The sequence below is a fragment of the Neodiprion pinetum genome, chromosome 2 (assembly GCF_021155775.2).
Source record: "Neodiprion pinetum isolate iyNeoPine1 chromosome 2, iyNeoPine1.2, whole genome shotgun sequence".
In the NCBI taxonomy this organism is placed as follows: Eukaryota; Metazoa; Arthropoda; class Insecta; order Hymenoptera; family Diprionidae; genus Neodiprion; species Neodiprion pinetum.
In genome coordinates, this window is record NC_060233.1 from 43,064,761 (window position 1) to 43,085,812 (window position 21,052).

A 21,052-nucleotide genomic window follows, 5' to 3' on the forward strand; every position below is an offset into this window, starting at 1 on the left:
GCTGGTTCGAAACAGGTTGCAGAACCTTTTACCCGAACATGTCGTACTATGCATATATGCTTGGCATCCCGCGGTGCATGAATTAGGCGAACCAACAAATTTGTACGTAACCTCATGTTTTCCGCCTGTGTTTTTACTTCTCGCGTACTTCTTGTACGAATTTTAATTAGCTTCGTTCCGCATCTCTCACCGGCGGACACCCGTTTCTCCTTTACATTTCGAATCTCACATTCCGAGTCTCGAGAGACACCCAGTAGGTTAAACCGATCCCGTTTTCCATTTACAACGACTCTAGAAAGTTCAGTAACCGCTTGCAATGAAACATTTTTCAGTGAAGACAATCACGGCATATATTATAGGCACCTGAGATACGATATGACACGATAGAGAAAATCTATCGCATTAGGGATCGTTCGCGGACGAGATGCGGTGTGAAGATACAACAGATACCTACCTGGGCATGTCCCTCTAATGCGAATTCCCTATGCACTTTCTCTCATTGTTCCAAGCGAGCCTAGCCGGATCTCAGTCGAGAGCAGCCTAACCTCCGAAGACCCTTCAAGATTTAAAACTACTAGTTGCAGGGCAGAAGTCATGCCACAGTTGTTGCGTCAAGTACACACTATTGGACAATCGAAGATGCAGAAGGACTGATGGGTTGACGGTGAGCGATTCAAATTGATGTGGCTACTGCGTCCGATCGGTGAAATCAAATGAAGCAGATAAGCTTAAGTTGGTAGGATAAAGTGACTCTGAGTCTGATGGACAGCCACCTTGTTTGGTGAGGATGAGAGAAACCCGAGTGAATGCTTTTAGTTTTGGTTTGTCGGCCTCCACTGCTGCAGTACGGAGCTAAGCGTTTTCAAAAGCACCATGCATTCGGATTACGCAAATGAGTCAAACATGCCGACAACTCGCCTGCGGCAGGTTGTTCGTAACATAAATGTCACATACTCACATCTCTCGTTTTACAAACCAGCTGGATGGTTACAAATGTTCAATACTGGCTGGAATTTAGATTTTGTGAATGAGATAAGGAAACTGATTAGAAAAATTACTATCAATTGATTCAAAGAAATCCAGAACAAACGAAAAGTTTCTCAATTCAGTGATAGATGAGTGACCTGCACAATTCTGTATCGAGTTTTATTCCATTATTACTCGTTATACCGTTGTATCGTACCTGAAAAAATTTCGCAAGCGTAACCTAGTTGTCCCCGAACAAAATGTCAAACCAGTGGTACCCGACATATGCTACACGAGCTGATATCATTAAAATCCAAGTCCAGCTCGTTGAGTAACGCGTAAAAATAATCATACGTCTCGAGGCGGTGCAGCAAGCAGCAGCAGCAGCGGCAGCAGCAACATCGCTACCACCACCACAACCACCACCGTCACGAATCGAGTGAAGATTCTGGGCTCCAGTTAAATTTAAGCTTCCCGCGAAAAATATGTTAACCGAAGACTCGGCCGAAGTCAATTAGTCCCAGCACCCGAGTGATCTTCACCGGATCGTTGATACCTCGACGAAGAAGGCGAACGGTTCGTAACTATTATCTCTCCGTTCTGCAATTCAATCGCAGAGTTACACGCAACTAGACAGCACTAGCCGGAGGCACATAGTACGAATAAAACTAGCAGTTTATCGTCCATCGCAGACAGCTTGGCTACACGTGCCACGGTGCTCACTTCATCATTTTTAGCATATTATTCTGCCCCCCATTGACTTATCGTGCCTGCGCCTGTCGCATCGAGGTGCCAATGAAATTTTTCAGCCAAAATCAGCTGCCCTGTATCGCAAACGCGCCATTGCAGCATACATACTAGTCTTGGTGTACTTTTTTTCTTCAATACCATCGCGGCTGGCCGACTCGTCGATAGTGCAAGACATATGTCCGCGTTTTGTTGTACTTGTGCCATACCGGTTGTAGTTGTCAGTTGTTACACCACGAAGGATAACAAGGCGTTGACAACAACCTCCGAATTCGATAGATCGAGAACTCGCCTCGACGCAGCATTCTCCCTCTCATTCCTCATTCTGGAACAAATAGAGCAGCGTTGTTCGCGGTGCTGCAACGCTTTCAATGTCCCGAGACCATGAGTGGGGTAGGGAGGCAGGTATGCGCCAAGTTCTGCACCGATACGAAGCATAGGGAATAAATTGTATAAAAATTGACAAGTGACCGAACACGCAGACTGTGTGCGGCTAGGCTGCAACGCGGTAAAGATTTCTGCTTCCTTTGACATTCTCTTTCAGAGGCAGCCCAACTCCATCCGTGAGTCTAGAATACACGTCCTAACGCCCGATAGGTCCGAATGTGCACTTAGGTGGGCCTATACCTACTTTATACCTCTACTCAATGGCATTGCATAACTTCTAGATCGTTGCTAACAGATTAACGATGAGCTATATCTATGTTTCTCAGAACACATACATCATAATATGCATACATGCTGCAGGCACGGCGCTCGCAGGGTGCACGTAACTATAGTAGCGGCATCGGTGCTGTTCGTAAATTTGTCAAGTGCCGATGATGACTTAATCAAAAGCGAAAATAAACGCACACTATAATATTTCACCCACTCGGTGGCTGCCAGGTAACGATGACGCGTATGTGCCAGTGCATGTATCGGTGGTATTGCCAGGAGCAGTACGATGTGGTCGAAAATCAGTTTTCCAACAATTATTGAGGTAGAGTAGTATTTCATACGACGTAAAATTTTTTTTTTTAGTTATTGTTTGATTTGCATCGTGCTTCGGTTAAATATGTTATTTAAGAGTGTAATTTTTTATGCTTTTGATATTTTTAGTACACTTTCCGAGAAAAAGAATAGGTATAAATGTATCTGTGCAATCTTTCATACTTCGGGTTACTACGATCTGATACATTCGTGAAACTATTTTGACTTATATCAGTTGAAATAGGTAAAGTTTTGTTTGTTATTTCACCGAAATGTAGAAAACGACGTCATATTAAACACCATACCTAGTGAGTCAAATAAGGGATGCACTCTAGCCTGTGATTGGTTCGGCGTGGAAACGGATCAACATGGTTTGATATTTTTTTTTGTTCGGCGTGCATAAGCGTCTCTTTCTTTTCATTTATATCGTTTGAGTGAAGAACAGTTCAGAGTAAATTGCAAGCTCAGTGAAAATTATTTCGAGCAATTGCAAAAATAGCCTTGAGTGTTGATGAATTATAACATCCATCTTAGGTTGAAATATTTGAACGGTCTTTTCAGTCCGAGTTTCCGCTACACATAATTTACAAAACTTATCGTCATTGATTTTATTTCTCAAGTTTAAAAAAATTTAAAGGCCAGAAGTGCTCGTGTGCAGAAAGCGAACAAGTAATACGAAGGTTGGAACTCTGTCATTAAAGCAATGCGCTATTCACAAGACAACCTTGAACGATATTTTGTAGATCGATAGTTGTTAGTCATTCTGAACACTGAGTTACCAAATGAACCCCATGAGTGTACTCCGAATTCACCAAATCGGGTGTCCGTACGGCATGTAAGACTGAGAAAAATAGGAGAAGCTCTCATTGATATTTATATAATCGGAAAAATTTCACACAGAGTTATATTTCAGAATAAACCATTCTTGTCGTAATCTACTATTTCACCGTGCTAAAATAGTTAGTCATGTACAATAAGGTGGTCTTTAAAATGGTAATTTTTGAATTTCAACCGCCTCACGGACCCAAACTGGCTCTAAATACTGTTAAAATAATTCTTTAATTTTTCTGGTTTTTATCTCAACTCCAATCCGTGCCCGCAAGAGCGTGGATTTCCCCATTGAATCCTTTCTGGGGCAAATGAAATGTATCAAACGGATTTCGATAAAATTCGATACAGAGGTTCTTGGGTTGCTGATTACGAATCTAAAATTGAAATTTGCAAATTCAAAATGGCGGATCCAATATGGTGGACCAAAATCCAAAATCCACCCTGTTCACAGCAAAGAACGGCTCCCCACCTCTGTTACTTCAAAGAGATATGCGAGTTTTCGATTACCAATAATTCGGCAACCTAGAGCGGCGTTAACAGACCGTCGAGGTCGATGAGTGTTGACAAAGAACCAAAAATGCCAAATGAATTTACATATACATGTATAGAATGGTGTTCTAGATTTGATATGTAGGTTATTGCATCAATAGTTATAATGCGTTTACGAAAATTCCGAAGTATTTGGTTTCTCATACATCTTATCGGTCCCTGAGAATCAAAATTGACTGAGATAAATTTCTATCAACACATGCGTGATCCGTGTGAAATTCTTTCATTACAAACAAATGTTAGCTGTAATTTGTTGAAAATAATTTTTGCTTGAATGTTCACTACTATAAATTCCAGAAATCAGTCCGTTAATATGTCAGAACAACTTATGGTCCATGACCAGATGTATTATACCATTAAATACGTAATGACGAAAGAGCTTGAATTAGGTGGCGAAGTTAATATTCTAGCGATAAGTTGCGTCCCTGAAGACATTAGGAGCGCAATTATTACCAGCTAATAGAGCTACTCATAGCCTGAGACCGGTCCATTACATTAATCTCGGTATATCAGGCCGAATAATAAAACGGACCAATCGCAGGCCACAGCACCTCGCAAAATTCGTTCCCGTTAATAATTGATCGTCAGTTGAGCGGCTGATCGCGATAGTCGGATTCTACTTACGGAGTACACATTTCGTGTATGGTTAAAAATCGGTGCATCTCGGTCACATTTCATTAAACGTCGAAATTTTTATTTCGCTGCACAGGGGAATGAAATTTCAAGATTTTTCAAATTTATTCAATACTCCCTATCAGCACTGGTGACCGTCATGAAAAAAACTAACGAATGACAATTTTGCATTTGAATGATTCTATTCGTGCAAAGTTCCGAGATATGATTATTAAAAATGTTGTTTCGCACGTCCGTCCCTCTATATTAGGAAGCCTGATGTCCGATACATTTGATTGCCATCTTTTCGTTAGACAAAAAGATAATGCTATTGAGTAAACATTCACCAAAACCCGTTTAGTGTTCTTTAATCTATGAAATAAACCTGTCTCATTATACACCTACCGATTCTCTTGAAAGATCAAAATATTATTCGAGGTGCTCCGCGCCCCGTGCCGATTCGAATGCAGGTAGGTAAGAGGTACATGGATGTACCAGCGTATATTAATACCGCATCGTCGATGATGTTACCAGCGTATTATGCAACGGCCCCGTAACTTCTTAAACGGAAATTACACCCAGTTACATAAAAACGTATTATATTCTCAAGTGGGCGGGCAGCTTCACCGGCGATCAGTGCCCAGCCTGCGTTCATCGACATACGTAATCTATGATATACCTACACTCGCGAACATCGAAGTCGAAGAAATTTTTAACGATCATCGAGAGCGAGAGTGGGACGTGATCGGTTGTTTGAAATCGATGATCGGGTCCTACACGTTTCTGATCCATTTTATCACCTCGAAAGTTCTATTGAAATCGAATGACGTACGTCGAGCTGCACCGAAGCGTCCGGGCATCCAGGTTTTCGATCACCCACGAGGTGTCGCCCCTTACATATCCATATCCCACTGGAATCCCGCCGAATAAGTTTATCGCAATTATCGGCCAGACAACTCTGCGCTGTTGCGGGGTCATTAGCTATGGGTAAAAAATACTCATTTGACTGCAACGTTGTTTTAATTACAGGGCGGCGGGTCGCTTTCCTTCCTCCCATACACGTCCGAGTAGCGCAAAAACGAGATCCACTTACGCGATACACATTCACAAATTATAATTCTGATCAATTTGATATTAATGATATCTTGCCACTGCCCTGGGCGTGTACGCTCTTGTGAAATGTAACGTGGCCGTTGCGGTAGGGGTACACATACACCGACCTCCCAGCCGTAGGCTTGCGTAATCGCTGCTCGCGATTACTATCGCAACGGACGGCTGTTTTATTATCATGTTATTTATTGTTTCTTAGCTTCGTTCTTTTTTTTTTCTTTCTTTTTTTTCATTACACCTTTTCCCAACATATAGTTCGGTTCGTTCCATCTTCGGCAATGGATTCCTGCCTCCGGGTGACCACCGCGAATACTCGACAGCTCTTGCCACATTAATTTCCCATCAATACTATACAAGCCGGGATTTCGAGCGATTGGGTAACTCGGAACTTACTGATCAAGGTTCGTTACCCCGTTCTGTAAAGTGGGAAACCCTGCTCTTGAATCGTCACATGTATACCTATGTAGAAGAAAATCATCTCATTTTCCTCTATTCTTGCACACATACTGTGTATGTGTATGTACTAAGAACCACTTATCGTATCTTCTTGTCGAATTTTTCAAATCTGTCACTTGTAATTTTGACCTTCCAAACGACGCTTTCGTAAAATTCTCTGATATTCCCATATTTTCTAGGTCACTGCTGCAGCCTGCGGATGTCAACGCGTAGGAATCAGTTTTGGTGGGAGTTCAAACGAGCTCGAGGTGTACAAGATTTAATCTCGTAATAAGTTTTAATTCCATTCTTTCCGTCGCCGGAGATGAAAATCTGGTTGTCACGGCACAAGAATGGGCCACGAACAGCGACGACCTTGAAACCCGTGGCAAATCGTAGGCGACAATTACCTACATGATGTTCCGCCAAAGTATGCGTTACATTGTACAGGCATCGCCCGGGCGCAAGGCAGGTGAAGTAATATCATCGTGTGTTAGGAAGCTCTTGAATACAGGGTGTCCCAAAATTTACGCAAGAAGTAATTTTCATAGAAGACACAGGTTTGTAGTTAAAAATTGAAATTTTTTCATTGATTCGTAATGTATACGGTTATATATGGAGTAGGATATCGGATAAAATGGCCTCCTCAGCTTTGCTGGAACATTCGCACTGTTTTGTTGAAATTTTCCTGCAGCTTTAATTTCCCATTTTGGTGATCAGAATCGGCCACCCGGACCATGCGATTTAGCGCCGTTGGACTTTTGCCTTTGGGGTTTTTTTCAAGTCCAAGGCTTATACAAACAAGCCGACGACCACGCATATCTTGAGGGAGGAAATTGAGCGCTGGATCGACGAAATTCAGCCACATTTATGCAAAACGGTCTTGGGAAAATTCAACAAAAGAGTACGCATATGCCAGCAAAGCCGTGGAGGCCATTTTACCCAATATCCTATTTCATACATAACCCTATACCGTATACTTCACGAAACTATACGATAAAAAAATTAATTTTGAATCACAAACCTGTGTTTTCTGTCAAAATTACTTCCTGCGTGAATTTCGGGACACCCTGTAGAATCAACGCTGTTACAATACATTGTAGTGTTAATAACGCGCCGACGACTCCCGTAATATTGTATGTAGCTACACGACCTACTGCCATTGTCCATTGTTCGCGATCTACACCTGTTCGGGCGGCAGACTCACTTTGGACTTCTGGGTCAAGGAAGACCCAGTTGCCGGGGCGAAAGACAATTACACCGAAGCATTGCCGTATCGTCGTATAGATACGTATACGTGACAAGCACCGGTGTATGCGTGCACAAGTTCGGTATTTTATAACGTTCCGATGGTGCTGCGGATTTTGTGTTGTACGTACCGCACGTGTAAAATGGAGTTCAGGATCGGATCTCAAGATCCAGCAGAATGATACCCGGTCAGTTACAGGTTCACAATCAGATTTATTGACGGAGTTTTGAACCGTCAGTTGATTCCTCAATTCATTCTGAGCTGTGATCCCCGAGGGAAAAATTGATCCTTCCAATCATTGAACTGAGAAGACGAAAATAGATGTTATTATTCCCATGAAAACACTATCCGACGCTTTTAGAAATACCCGATCAGCTTACAGTGTCCCTGCAATTAATCTACTTGGTATTTTTATACTCTAATTGTTAACGAGACGTAACCAGAATATTTTAGACACAGAAATAAAAAAATCGACTACCGATGCCTGATGATGAGGCAACGTTTCGAATCAAATATCAATCGCTGAAGATTTGACGGATTGAGATAAAATGCAACATCATCGACACGGTATTCTGATCCATCAAAGTCACAGATAGATCCTTTTTTATTCCTATACTTTTTGTAAAAGTGCAAATTAGGATACACGCACTTTTTCCAACGATTGAGAATGATGATCCCGCGCCTGCCAAACCTGTACAACCAGGACATTAATCCTGTGCGTCCGACATACGCGAGTAACGATTACCGCGAGGGCTTACACTCGTGCCTCTATTCATACTAACGTGGCAACGCTCACGTTTCAGGATTTGTGCCACGGTGACTGCATTCTTGAGCGGATAAAAACGGGGCAAAAGAATAAAGCTTGAGAAACCTCTCGTTCTCGGATCGTTACGAGCACTGGCAGTATGAGTGCCAGTGCAGTTCATGTTGCACCCGACTACGTCGCGGCGCCTGATCGACGCTCGAGTTCCAGCTTCGTTCGATTCTACATGTGATGTACGGGACATCAACGAAGGACATCCAAGGTTCAGCCGTTGGGAGCGGGGTTGAAATTCCGAATTTGACAAGTTCCGAAAACGCCACAATCCGAATTTTGTAGTGGCGAAACTTAAAGTAAAGAAATCAAACTTTGACGAAACATCCAAGTTTTGAATGGTCCGAAACCCGACGCTCAAAATTCAGAAAATGCAAAGGTTCGAAAAGGCGCAACTCCGACAAGTCAAAGTTCCGAAAGTGCGAAAATGAGAAAATTTAAAAATCTGAAACATTGAAATTCCGAACGATCGAAGATATTCAGTTCTGTAAATATCTTTTTAGGTGAAATTTCACCACCTTCATCTTCTTTTGTTTTGGATTTTCGATATTTTTACGTTCGGAATTCTGTTCGTTCCGATTTTCCGTTTTTCTGATGTTTTTGCACAGACTCGTTGAGTAAACTACGCTGTCTGGGTATATTTTAATTTTCCGTATTTTACTCTATCGAATCTTGAATTTTCGGAATCTCACATTTCGGAACTTTGAGCCGTCGGGTTCCCGACCACTCGAAACTGTGTTGTATCGTAAAAGTTTGATTTCTCCACTTCATGTTTCGCCACCAAATAATTCAGAACTTTTCAAATTCGGTTCTTCGACCCCGCCCGAGCCGCTGCAAGTAACCTCACACGAACAATCCACGTGGGTAGCTCCGATCGACATTTTTAGTGGTCATGATCTTTTGAGCGCATTTCTGTCCCCACATAATACCGCACGAATAGGTATAAGTAATGCTTTAACGACAGAGTAATTTTTCTCTGAATGTCTCTAACGAGATTGCGTTTTTGTGTTTCAGGAAAACATTGTTATGATATCTTAAAAGAAAGCTTGGACACGTGCGTTCACTGCTGTATATCAACAGCCGATCAATTATGTAACGATACAAGAAAATGTACGATACCGACTTCGCTAGTTGCGTGGGAGAAATTAATCTTCAGCCTGTCAAAAATTAAAAGTGTTGCAACTTTTGATCAGCAATATATGATTGATGTTATTTCATTCGTAAGTCGTATAGAAACTAATATGTTCATGTATCAGAGATTCAGTATTTGAATGCAAAAAGTTGAAAACGCGTTTGTGGAAATAAATCAGATAGTAAATTTCTAACTCGTATAGTATATAATGCACATAATATCAACAATTTCGAATTCTTATTATTGAATTTTCTCAAGCCTGCGTAGCTATTGTAATGATTATTCCAAATCAATCGTAATTTCTTTCTTCTGTTACGTCTGCAGCAAAAAAATGTCTTCCTCCAATAATTATCGTAAAATATCAATAAAAAAAATCATAGAGTTAATGAGTTGGCAGTAGGATATTGAACAATAAATTCATAAATCTGGCTAATAACAAATTTAATAACGATGTGTATAACTCAAATTGCGTAGCAATTACAAGCCTTCGTTATTTATTCGTAATCGTTTTAACAATCGTTTACGTTTGTAATAATCCTTGAAATGTTTTATTTCCTAATTGATAATCGTGAAGCACGAAGACTGGGCTCATTGTTCCAGGTCGATTTATAATTAATATGTAGAAGAATTTTGAAAAAGGGGAAAAGCCCGGAACTCGAAGGGACAAATAATGAATCTAAGTATCGTTATAATTGTGTAATTTGAATCTTATGAACACTGTTCCTCGAGCATAACATGCAATACGGCCGTGGAATATACCTTGTGAGGTGGTATTTTATACTCCGTCACATGGGCCATAATAAAGCACTTTTACCTCTACAGAATAACGCTAATTTTAAGTGAGATATATCTATCAAGCTTGTCTATATTCTACTTTTGTATCGCATTACGAGAACTATCTTCAAGAACATCGCTTCGAGGAAACCGGATATCGCAGCACACAGGACAGAATATCGCCAAACTGATTCCGGGTGGATGCCTGCAAGGATTGCGAACAGGGTCATGCTTAGTGCCTAGCGCAAAGTGCCAATGCAGACTTTCGATGACTAGACTCAAACAAAATACCGCTACAGCCGCTTGGATGCGTCGCCGACGGATACGCGAATCGTCGACGACGCTTATCAGCCTGGTGCTGAAACAACCGCCTATTTCGCCATCAGCTATCAAATAGAAGCGTGTTTTATATATAATTCTCTGTTTTTCTTCTACAATTCTCGAAAGGGAGGTTTTCTTTTACATATCTATTTTGTAAAGCCACAAAGTTAATTGTATTATATCTTTTCTCTTTTCTTATATTTTCTCGCCGTTTTCTCTGCGTTAGCCACGTGAGCTGGTACCTTTCCGTTTTCTTATATAATACCGCAAGTAACTTCACGACTGGTCAGCACTTACTTGTTTAATCTGTAGTGACTATTGCCTTTTTCCTTGATCTTGTTGCTTGAATTGATTAATTACCATTTCATTGCTTACGCTTGATTAGAATACCTTCAATTGCCTTGCTTTACTTGAATTTCATCATTTATTGTTTCTCTGTAGTGATTGGTAAATTAGTTAGCCTATAAATTCTCACAGTTTATCTTTGTCTCTTATTATCTTTTCTCTCTCGTCACTTAGTCTTTTCTATAACTTCTCTAATTTGATTGTAAGTTGCTTTCTTACCTAATATCTTTAAATAATTAAGGAAGTTGTAACGACGTTACGCGGCTAATCAAAATTCGGTTGCGTTGCGTGTCTGACCAGCGTAAGTAATAGGTTTTTCAGAGTTTGGTAACGTCGCGTCATCTTATTGCAAAAGCTTTGTATACTAACTCTATATACCTCCACGGTCTGTCATGCATAAAATCCATTTCTTTTTCATTTATAGCCGAAAAGTAACTATAATACAACAATGTCATGTTTTACGCATGTGTTCCGCTGTTGCCACGTCACAACGTGTTACGGCCTGCACAGCTGGGTACAATCTCAGACACGTATACATGTTTGTAAATAATTTTTTCCAATATCATGGAAGTGATGAATAATTCTGAAATATGTTTCTTTATTGTTATTAGACTTGCTTCTACTTGCAAAAAAAATTTCATTGAAATTTGAATGTCACTTCATTGCAAATTGAATTGATAACTTCAATTCCCGTTCATTCCTCCATAAGAATATGTGTAAAATGAGCGAAGACATATTTGCTTATATCTCATAAACAATGCCGTGAACCGATACAAAATTTCGATCTGGTGATTGAAATACATTATTCCCTTAAATTGCCAATTTTATCGAAAACTGTCTTTCTGAAAACAATATCTTTATCCTTAAGTATCACTAATAATCAGATCGCTGTCTGCGCCGTATGGTACCAGGATTTCCACCCTCGAAATTATCTTAAATATCGTATCCGAGGAAACCCTTGCGTTACAACCTACATTCATACGCAGTGCAACAAAATAATGACGAGCTTACGAATCCTCGCGATATTGAGATCGTTCTATTTACGGGGAATGGACACGTGCAAAGTTTGACGTCATTCAAACCGATTCGACGGCACGCCAACTGATTAGACCGAACGTGAAGGTGAAGAGGCCATTATAACAGACAAGTATGTCTCTTCGTATACTGGCAATATCTTGATCATTTATACGGCAGATTGAGGAAGGATAATTAGTTGTAGAGAGAAAACAGCAGCTCGGGACAACCTGCGCCGCATTGCGTTCAAAGTATAAAAATAAAATAATAAAATGATAATCTTTATGGTACAGATCAGGAATAGCTAATTTGAATATCAAGCGACACTGCACAGTCGCTGCTGGATTCGTAGATCTTCGGTTACAGATGACGAATGGCATGTTTAAAGGCAGTTACGATAGAAATATAAGCCTAGTTTGATAGTTCGATGGTTATTATTTCGAAACTGGATCCGAAGGTTGTCACTGTGGCGTTACTGTAACGTTCTGCAAGTTTTTACATGGGGCTGAATACACAGAGAATTTAAAAAATAATCGCTTGCACTCGATGAAAAAAAGGGAAAATTAGACAAAATGCTTCTCAGTTTGGGTAATAATGAACCCTGGACCGAATTGTCCAACTCGCGGCATTCATACATAAGCGTTCTCCAGCAACTCAGCGATTTTTTTTTTCCTCCCCTCACCATGCTTACGTCATGCAGCCTCGCTAAGCCGTCACCACGCCACTGCCGGACGATGGAAAACCGGAGAACTAGACAGCCAATCAGCATTCCGCGACAGCGGAAGTCAATGATGAAAACCAATTGGATCGGGAAAATTTTATCGTGACCGATAGCGCGTATGTTAGAAGCGTGTTCGAATTTCGGCTCCGCGTAGCGAAGCTCGGCACTTGAGGCCTGGCGACAGTGCGCGAGCGTTGTGATTGAGTAGAAAAGAAAAAAAAATTTAGGTTTGTGTGCGCCACGGCCGAGACCAGGGTTGGAGACTTTTTGGTGTGGTTGCGAAGCGGTAAGAGCTGTTAATTCTTTGCGAACATATTTCGAGTACGATTTAGATCGGCGCACCGACCAACGGTTGGCCAGTTAATAATTGAGTTAGTGGAGCACTTGAAATTTGTGTGCCGATCTCCTTGTGTGATGGCCATAGCCTGAGTTCTCGCGATAACGCGTAGAGTAACTTTTGTTCATGTATCGTCTAGAGTAGAGTCACCGTTTTGAGTCGAGTCAAACTTGTTGCAAATTGAGTTCAGCCAAATTCCGCCGCACAGGGTCCTGTCGAGTCAGCTTATGTAAAAGTGTCACCTCTCGTGTAGGTCGCGTATCGTCGCGCGTGAGCGCTCGGTTTAGCGGAGCGATTTGTGAACTTTGGAGTAATTGCGGGTACGGATTGAGCGCGGATGCGTCGTGCTAAGCGTCATGCGATTACTGTTGAAAAAAAACAGAAAAAAAAACGTCGAATTACAAATAATAATTAGAGGTGAGACTAGCGCGTCGAATAAGGTTTCATTTTAGTTATTGCCCTGGTGGTTTATTATTATAGTCTGGCGATTAGCGCTGTATCTCGTAGAGAACAATCGCGGTTAGCGCGTCACGTAACAATTTGTTTCTATTTTTTTGTTTATTACTAAGAATGCAACTAGCGCAAGTAGACTTAAGGTTTCTTATATAGTCGGTTTTTATCAGTTCTGTTTGTTTATTTTTTTTGGATCGCGAGGAGCGAATGTTGAATTATTCTTCTTCTTTGTTTTTGTATCATCACTATCGTCAAATATATTATTTTATTTCATTGTTGTCAGATAACGTGTGGTTGTCTCTTCCAAAAGTTACCCGTCCCCTCTCCGCGGTACTGAGCTACCGAGTAAATTCCCGAGGTATAGCGAATTAGCGATTTCGAGGCGTGGTAATCACACCAGGCGTCCAACATAGTTTTGCGATATCTTTTGTAAGATCCAGTTTTTCAGCTTAAATCGCGGGCCGCCGAATTATTGTGTACGCGGTAAGTTCTCGGTCATTTCTCCGAGTGACCGAGGTACAGGAAAAGACCACGTCACAGCATGTAATCTTGATGACTTTATCCAGCCCAGGGCAGGACACTGTCTGCTCGACGCGACGTCTGTTTCCTGCATAGATAATGCCCGAGCTGAATGTGCCGCATTCTCATTAGCGATGCAATCCATTTCCATACACTCGGGGCGTACCTGCCGATCTTGATCGCCTCTGTTCATATGTTTCGAGCATTGACACGTGCTCCGTTTGCAGACGTTGTGTGAATCTGGACAATTTCGGAACACTGATTGCTGTTTTTACGCTCGTATATGCGAAAAGTTGTAAGCTGAGAAGTCGTTGAATTTAGGTCAACGGCGTGTAAAAATGTTAATATGGAATATTTGCAAACCACAAAGGGGTTGTTCTCGGCTCAAAATAACGCGTCATATCGTGTAGGTACGGGATCATCATTTCAGTATCGAAACTTCTGCAGTTTTCATAAGTAATAAATTCATAGTAGTAATACAAGCCCAGTTCTTGATAGAGATTCTTAATACCGACACTTACCGATATCTTACCGAGACTTGAACCCTTCTCCGCGATTTTGACCTTCGAGTCGGTACAGCAGGGGGTTGATCGCGGTTACGTCATCGCGGAGAAGGGTTTGAGTCTGGGTAAGATGTTGGTAAGTGTCAGTGGTAGGAATCTGCATCAAGAATCGGCCTTGTATTACCACCCTTCATTCCGTATGGAATGGGATCAACGACTTCGCAAACGAAGGAAGCGGTGATTCAAATGAGCTTTCGCAAGATCTTGAATCAGTTCGGTATACTGCAGAATTGCTTGCGGGATAATGTTGTGAATTTTATCCAAACGAGTCGTTTCGCTCATGATAATTTACCGCGCAATCCAGCTATGATACGTAGACTAATTTCATCTCGCACTCTCGTAGCCGATAAATTACTTTCGAAGGTCAGCGCACCTTTATTATTATACGTTTCACCGTAATAATAGACAATACAACTCGAGGACCGGTAGGAGGCTGCACGAACGGATCTGTAATCACTCCGCTCTACACAGTTCCTACGCGTATTAATTTCTCTAATAGAAATGTGCATGCATAATCAATGTGACACGTATGTATCTGCAGCTCACGAACATTCGGGATGGGCTCGCTTGCCAGTGACCCGAACGGTACCCACGCCCCTTCATTTCCCGTTTCAACCCACGACTGCTCGAAAATTCGTTTCGACTAATCGATGGGATCGGCTGTTTCTAACATTTCCGGAAGAAACAGATATTTTGAAATATTTTTGCCGAAAGTCCTTTGACCAACATTCAATCTAGCTATATTCAAAGAGTGAAAGCTTCTTTACCTCTTATTGGGTACTCTTGCAATTACAATAACGAGACCAAAGATAATCTTTAGTTGAGACTCGGTATTGATGTTTCATTGATTCTATTTTATCGATTGATCTTTTATTCCGCTTAAAATGATTTTAAAACATCTAATGATTAGCGGAAACTCGTTAAACTGAAACGAGCATCAGAAAGGTTGATACTATATCCTGTCCAGGTTACTGAAGTTTTTGGTTGACTTGGAAATTAGTTTTTCAGAAAATAATAACAATGTGACTGCGGAACCGTGGGTTCCCAATATTTCAAAACTTCAATCTACATTCTTATCCGAAGTATGTCGCTATTTTTGTACGACAAAAAAATCAGGCATAAAAAAATCGAATAAAATTCCAGTGAAAAATATCGTAGTACTGCATTCCGCAAGTTGCGCATATTTCATGGTGAGAAACAGGACTCGTGGTAAAAATTAAAGGAAATAAATCGATCCGATCTATGCCGAACCGTGTGATATTCGAACGGGAATAAATATTGATGAAATCATCCAATATCCTGCCGGCAGATTACTTTTTATTTTCAGGAAAATAATGGCATCAACGTAAGCCAAATTCATGTTCATCGTTATTGCGGCCAATATAAAAGCGATAATATACGTTTGATGTCCTATTCGATGTTGCGATTTTGTACCAAAAAGTAGAAAGGATACAAAAAACGCGTCACAATGGTCCCAAAGTCGAATGGCAACATTAAGTCACATCATACGCTCGCCAAAATCTATTCTCAAGCTACAAGCAGCATCTTTTGTATTGGTTACGCAATCTGTTTTGAATCTCGTAAAATTTTCAAATAGTCCAATGTTCGAATTTTTATTGCCTCCATATGACGTACGAACCTGACACACGTGTCAGCATCGGCAAATTGGTAAATTTTTTTGCGTTTTAGATTCGAAACGCCACGAATCATAGGTAAAAGTGTATACAGTATGTATCGAAATAACGTAAAATGGACAGATTGTTGATATGAAAGTTTCATACCAGGTTGTACATTTTTTGCACGACTAACGCAACATCTTACATCAGGTAATAACATCAAGTTCAGTCTTGCTGAATTTCGAGATCCAAGTTGTAAAGACAGTTCAAAATTCTTCGTACCGTTGGAAATTTTCATTTTTCTCGCCGACAAAACAGAAAGTCCCCGGCACGTAATTACAGCTTGTACATACATAGAGGTGGACTGGACGTAATGTATTAGCAGATTTATGGGCGTTATTTCACGGTAGAGCGAACACCCTGGCCTCAAACGAGACGTGTAATCGGGCAAGAGAGCCGCGATTGTCGGCATACCGATCACATAAACACGGCGAAGAGATATTTCTATTGAAATGGGTTTGACGAGCTTGCAGCGTCGCGCGTCGCGACGAAACGGCGACATGTTTCGCGTAGCCTCGAATTGTGGGCAGATGTACGCAAAAAACGAATCAAAAAGTTAACTACGATACACCCATAGGTATAATGAATAACGCTGAATCGACCATCACCCGGCGTTCGAGATAACTCATAGATTCACCTGACAACGAGACCGTCGTTTTTGGTGATCCAGCTGCGACGGATCGTTGTTTGATGATGTCGTGGCAACGGCGACGTCGACTGCGACATCAGCGTCTACTTGTGATTGACAAAAAACTCGTCGAGCACCTCTCGTGGTTCGATATACTCTTACATAATAATATTGGAAGCATTTAAAACTACAGTGCTTCTAAGAGTCGTAAATAAAGCATTTTTTGCACATTTGTAAAACTTATTTGGTAATCTTAGTTTCCTTCCCCCACCTCCCATCTGACTTGGCTTGCTCCACCTAAAAAACTGTGCTTGATCCGCGTTAGCGTAATAAAGTACGTGTACGTCATATTTTTGGAAACATTAAAAGTCCGATTATCCTCGTACCATCGTCAATTGGAGATCGTCAGTCCAGTGCATTACACTGAGCGTGATTCCGTTCTTCGTCGAGGCAGCTCGAGCATAAAGAAAAATAATACGTAAATAGTTGAGAGTTTGAGAAAATATCTTCAATACTGCGAGCTGTGTTTCAATGGGGTAATTACTAATTTTAAGAGTTTTCAATACACCCTTAATAATATAGATAAAGTCCAAACCGACGTTTACTCGCATCCTATCGATGTCCTACTAATTTCTCTATCAACTATCACTTTGCTAGACTTTGGCATTTGTATTAACGAAAGACGAACGATTATTACTGGATATTTCGAACCGAAAAGTGAATGCAATCATTCCGGGAGAATTGATCTATTTTCAAGCAATCGACAGTAAAATTCACCACATCAAAGACTCGCAATGTGAAGTTTGACAGGTCAGTCGGTAACCTTAAGTTAGCAACCAGAAGTACTGTAGATTTCACTAAAGATCGTGCTACCCCTATAATTACCAGAGCCGTACTTAAGTCTAGGCTAACAAGGCACATACTTAAAGGCGGCGCGGCGTCGAACCGACTGTTTTCCCGCTCAATTTTGATTCTCCCCTTAAATTGTTGCTTTGGTTGTTTTGAGTCATGCGAATCATATTTGCCAATCAGTAAGCAAACCCAAACATGAAAATCCGTTTCAAATTATTTCACGGAGGTATAATGTACGAAAATACGGCTGGCAAAGTGGGTAGATTTGGGGAAATCATGCTTCGACAACCAATCATTTCACTCGTTTGGGGTTCGTCTTTTCAAAAGTATGTGAGTCGAGATTCACTTTTTTTTTCGTTAAAATCAATCCTCCCAAAAAGCACCTCCGGTGCTAAAACCTTCCGCCAAGTACATTAAAAATGTGATCTCATCCTTTATCAAAAGAGATTGAAGTTACATCCTACAGCCAAGGCCATGACTGTTAATTCACAATAAAAGCATGATTGAAACTTGACCTTAGCTTAAAAAGGCCCACCAACTGAGACGGGAAAGAGAAAAAAAAAATTTACCATAATGGGGTTCCTATATTCATATAAATTTCATTCTTCTGCTTTCACAAATATTGATTTCGAAAATAGTGAAAATTTTTCCGGAATTATTTTTCGGGTTGGGACATCATTTCTTATCCAAAGTCATGGAGAAAAAAAATCAGCGACCTTGTAGCAGGTATGTATAGTAGGGCTAGAATTTCACTTGCGAGTCCCCTTAACTGATCCCCTGACGGACTGGCTGTTTGACTAAGCTAGTATAACTAAAACATTGAAAATTATCATGTATGGTATAATTTGAATTTAAATGTACAGGGATCACGACTCAAACTTGGACTTCATTGTGCAAAATGAGAAGAGTCGAGAGTTCGACCTGGAAGAGGTGGTCAACAAGGATGTCAGCACGAACGATAAGTTTTATCACAGACTTGTGATTCCCAACCTGTTGTACTTATTCGCCCTCCACGTGGGCGCAGTAATTGGTATTTACCACCTACTGGTGAACGCCAAGATACTCACAATAATATGGGGTGAGTTGAAATCATATAACTCGTAAGAATGCAGATATAAGAATGACGGCGAGGAACAGCCGAATTCAGTTTCAACAATTACTTATTCCTATAACTTCACCACTCTTTTTTTTCTAGCGGGTTTCATGGTGTTCTGTACCTTGGAAGCTGTAACATTGGGGGCCCATCGATACTATTCTCACAAGAGTTTCAAGGCCACAACGTCTCTCAGGCTGGCCATGATCATTTTTCAAACGGCTGCTGGACAGGTTAGTGAAATCCAATTATTCGCAGCTAATCACAAAAATTGCGATTTCGCCAAAATTGTGCGCTCGTTATACTCGGGTTGTCAATACACCGGGTATCAAAGGTATAACGTAATAACAGTCTTTGACGATTCAAGATCAAAGTGCTTTTAGTGCTGTTGGGTCCCCCCCGAACTACTTTTTAATAACTGCGCGACAATCAGGCGACATTAGGCATACCTTTCGTATTGTAGAACAGCATGTTTACCTGGGCAAGAGACCATAGGCTGCATCACAAATACAGCGACACGGACGCTGATCCTCACAATTCCACCAGAGGATTTTTCTTTTCCCATGTCGGCTGGTTGATGTTCAAGAAACATCCTCTCGTTAAAGAGAAAACCAAGTGCATCGACGTCTCGGATCTACTCGATGACAAAATCCTCATGTTTCAATACAAGTGAGTATCCAACTTCGAACACTATAGGTACCAATTTCTTTTTAAAGTGAAATCCTCACGATTTTTCGAATCAGAAACGTGAAATACTAACTAGAACACCATCGACGGTTTTTTTTCCTCATGATATCGCGATATAACCGTGGCTGTTTTTTATCATCCCAATTTACTTGCAGATATTACGTACCGTTTTACATACTTGTGGGATTTCTTTGTCCCACTTATTTGCCAGTTTTCTGTTGGAATGAAAATTGGTGGACTTCCTTTTACGTCGCATACTGTCTTCGCTACGTCATCGTCCTTAATGTAACTTGGAGCGTAAATTCTGTCGCTCACATGTTCGGCACAAAGCCCTACGACAAGTAAGTTTACGATCACCGATTCATTTCTAAAGCAGATGTAAAACGAACGTGGAATGATTCCCGAGAAACCCTGAAACTCTCAGGGTTACAACACTCTCCGTTTATACTTGGATGAATTTCGATAAAATTTACAATTAGTTTAATGTGAAATAACGTAGTTGAAAATTTTAGAAGAATCGCCTCCGTCGAATCCAATCTCGTTTCATTTCTGACCGGCGGAGATGGATGGCACAATTACCATCACAGTTTTCCCGGGGATTGGAGAGCTGGGGAATTCAGTCAACGGGATGGTATCAACACCAAGTTCTTGCAGACTCTGGCGGATTACGGATTCGCCTACGATTTAAGAACGGTCTCGGACTCGGTGGTCGAAGGGCGTATCAAGAAGCACGGCGACGGAACGCATTCGGTTATGAACCAGGGCTGCAAAATTATTGATTGAAAAGTAAGTCATGATCCGTGACCAAAACAATGAGTAATAAATGAAAACTAATATTTGCAGTTACATTATTGTCGCTGATTCTTGTACGTGTCGTAAGCCAATAAATACCGATCGAATACATCTATTTCTTTGGTACGGTTTCCTTTCGCACAATTAATGCTGCCTCGGAATCGAAATAGTTGAAGATTTCTTGCTCATTTTCTGATTCTTCAGATGAGGATGTGTTTTTATTCATTTTACTCTATAACCTTCTTGACATTAAATATAAACCACGTGTAGAGGTCCGTCAGACGACTTTGAAAGAATTAGTTTTTGAAAAAAAAAATAATGTAGAGTTACGCCGTGAAAGTATTTTCAGATCTGTAATACGAATGAGAGATGAAGGTAAAAGAAATCACCAACTTCGTCCGTTTCCACCAAATATCCCCGAATGGCGTGTTTTTGGAAATTCTTAGTCCTAACCGGCGACGTCGACGTCGTCCTCCTAAGCGTCGTCGTCACACGGACGCGATAATCATTTGCATACGTGCCCGTGGCATCACCCAACCTATGCCGGTTAGATTTTAGACCGCGGTCCTCGCGCAACGAAAATCTGCCAAATTTAGCCACTCGCGAAAAGAGAGTTGAAGAAAGGCCATCAGAGCTACTTGTATACGCGTAAATTCTACGAAGGATCCAAAAATATCATATCCCCCCAAAAAGCACCTCTGGTACAAAAGCCTTTCGCCAAGTACATTAACAATGTGGTCATTACCCACAAAAATACTTTCTCTGATCAAAAATGCATGCATATAATCAAGTTATACAACAGAAAAACATTTCACAAAAACACAACGTACATAAATATTCTCATCCTTTGACAGACCAAATTT

General features: G+C 40.9%; 2 protein-coding genes and 1 long non-coding RNA gene across 9 annotated transcripts in view; 2 read left to right on the plus strand and 1 right to left on the minus strand.

Annotated features, from left to right (window-relative positions):
- The window catches only part of LOC124211840 (angiopoietin-2), a 69,789-nt gene that overhangs the window by 29,852 nt on the left and 18,885 nt on the right, over window positions 1-21,052 (minus strand). The gene's annotated exons all lie outside the window — the stretch shown is intronic.
- On the plus strand, window positions 1,442-9,453 carry LOC124211843 (uncharacterized). The gene is made up of 3 exons (XR_006881523.2): window positions 1,442-1,542; window positions 8,272-9,142; window positions 9,297-9,453. It is a non-coding gene; the product is annotated as an uncharacterized lncRNA (long non-coding RNA).
- Window positions 17,167-20,304, plus strand: LOC124211841 (acyl-CoA Delta-9 desaturase-like). Its single transcript, XM_046611323.2, has 6 exons — window positions 17,167-17,301; window positions 18,481-18,695; window positions 18,813-18,943; window positions 19,174-19,379; window positions 19,553-19,738; window positions 19,910-20,304. Exons 1-6 carry the CDS (start codon window positions 17,297-17,299, stop codon window positions 20,178-20,180), a joined length of 1,014 nt encoding a protein of 337 aa, XP_046467279.1. The 5' UTR covers window positions 17,167-17,296; the 3' UTR covers window positions 20,181-20,304.

Coding starts and splice junctions, on each gene's coding strand:
- LOC124211841 (XM_046611323.2), top strand. Junction 19,380..19,552: donor ATCCTCATGTTTCAATACAA/GTGAGTATCCAA, acceptor ATTTACTTGCAG/ATATTACGTACCGTTTTACA. Junction 19,739..19,909: donor GGCACAAAGCCCTACGACAA/GTAAGTTTACGA, acceptor TGAAAATTTTAG/AAGAATCGCCTCCGTCGAAT.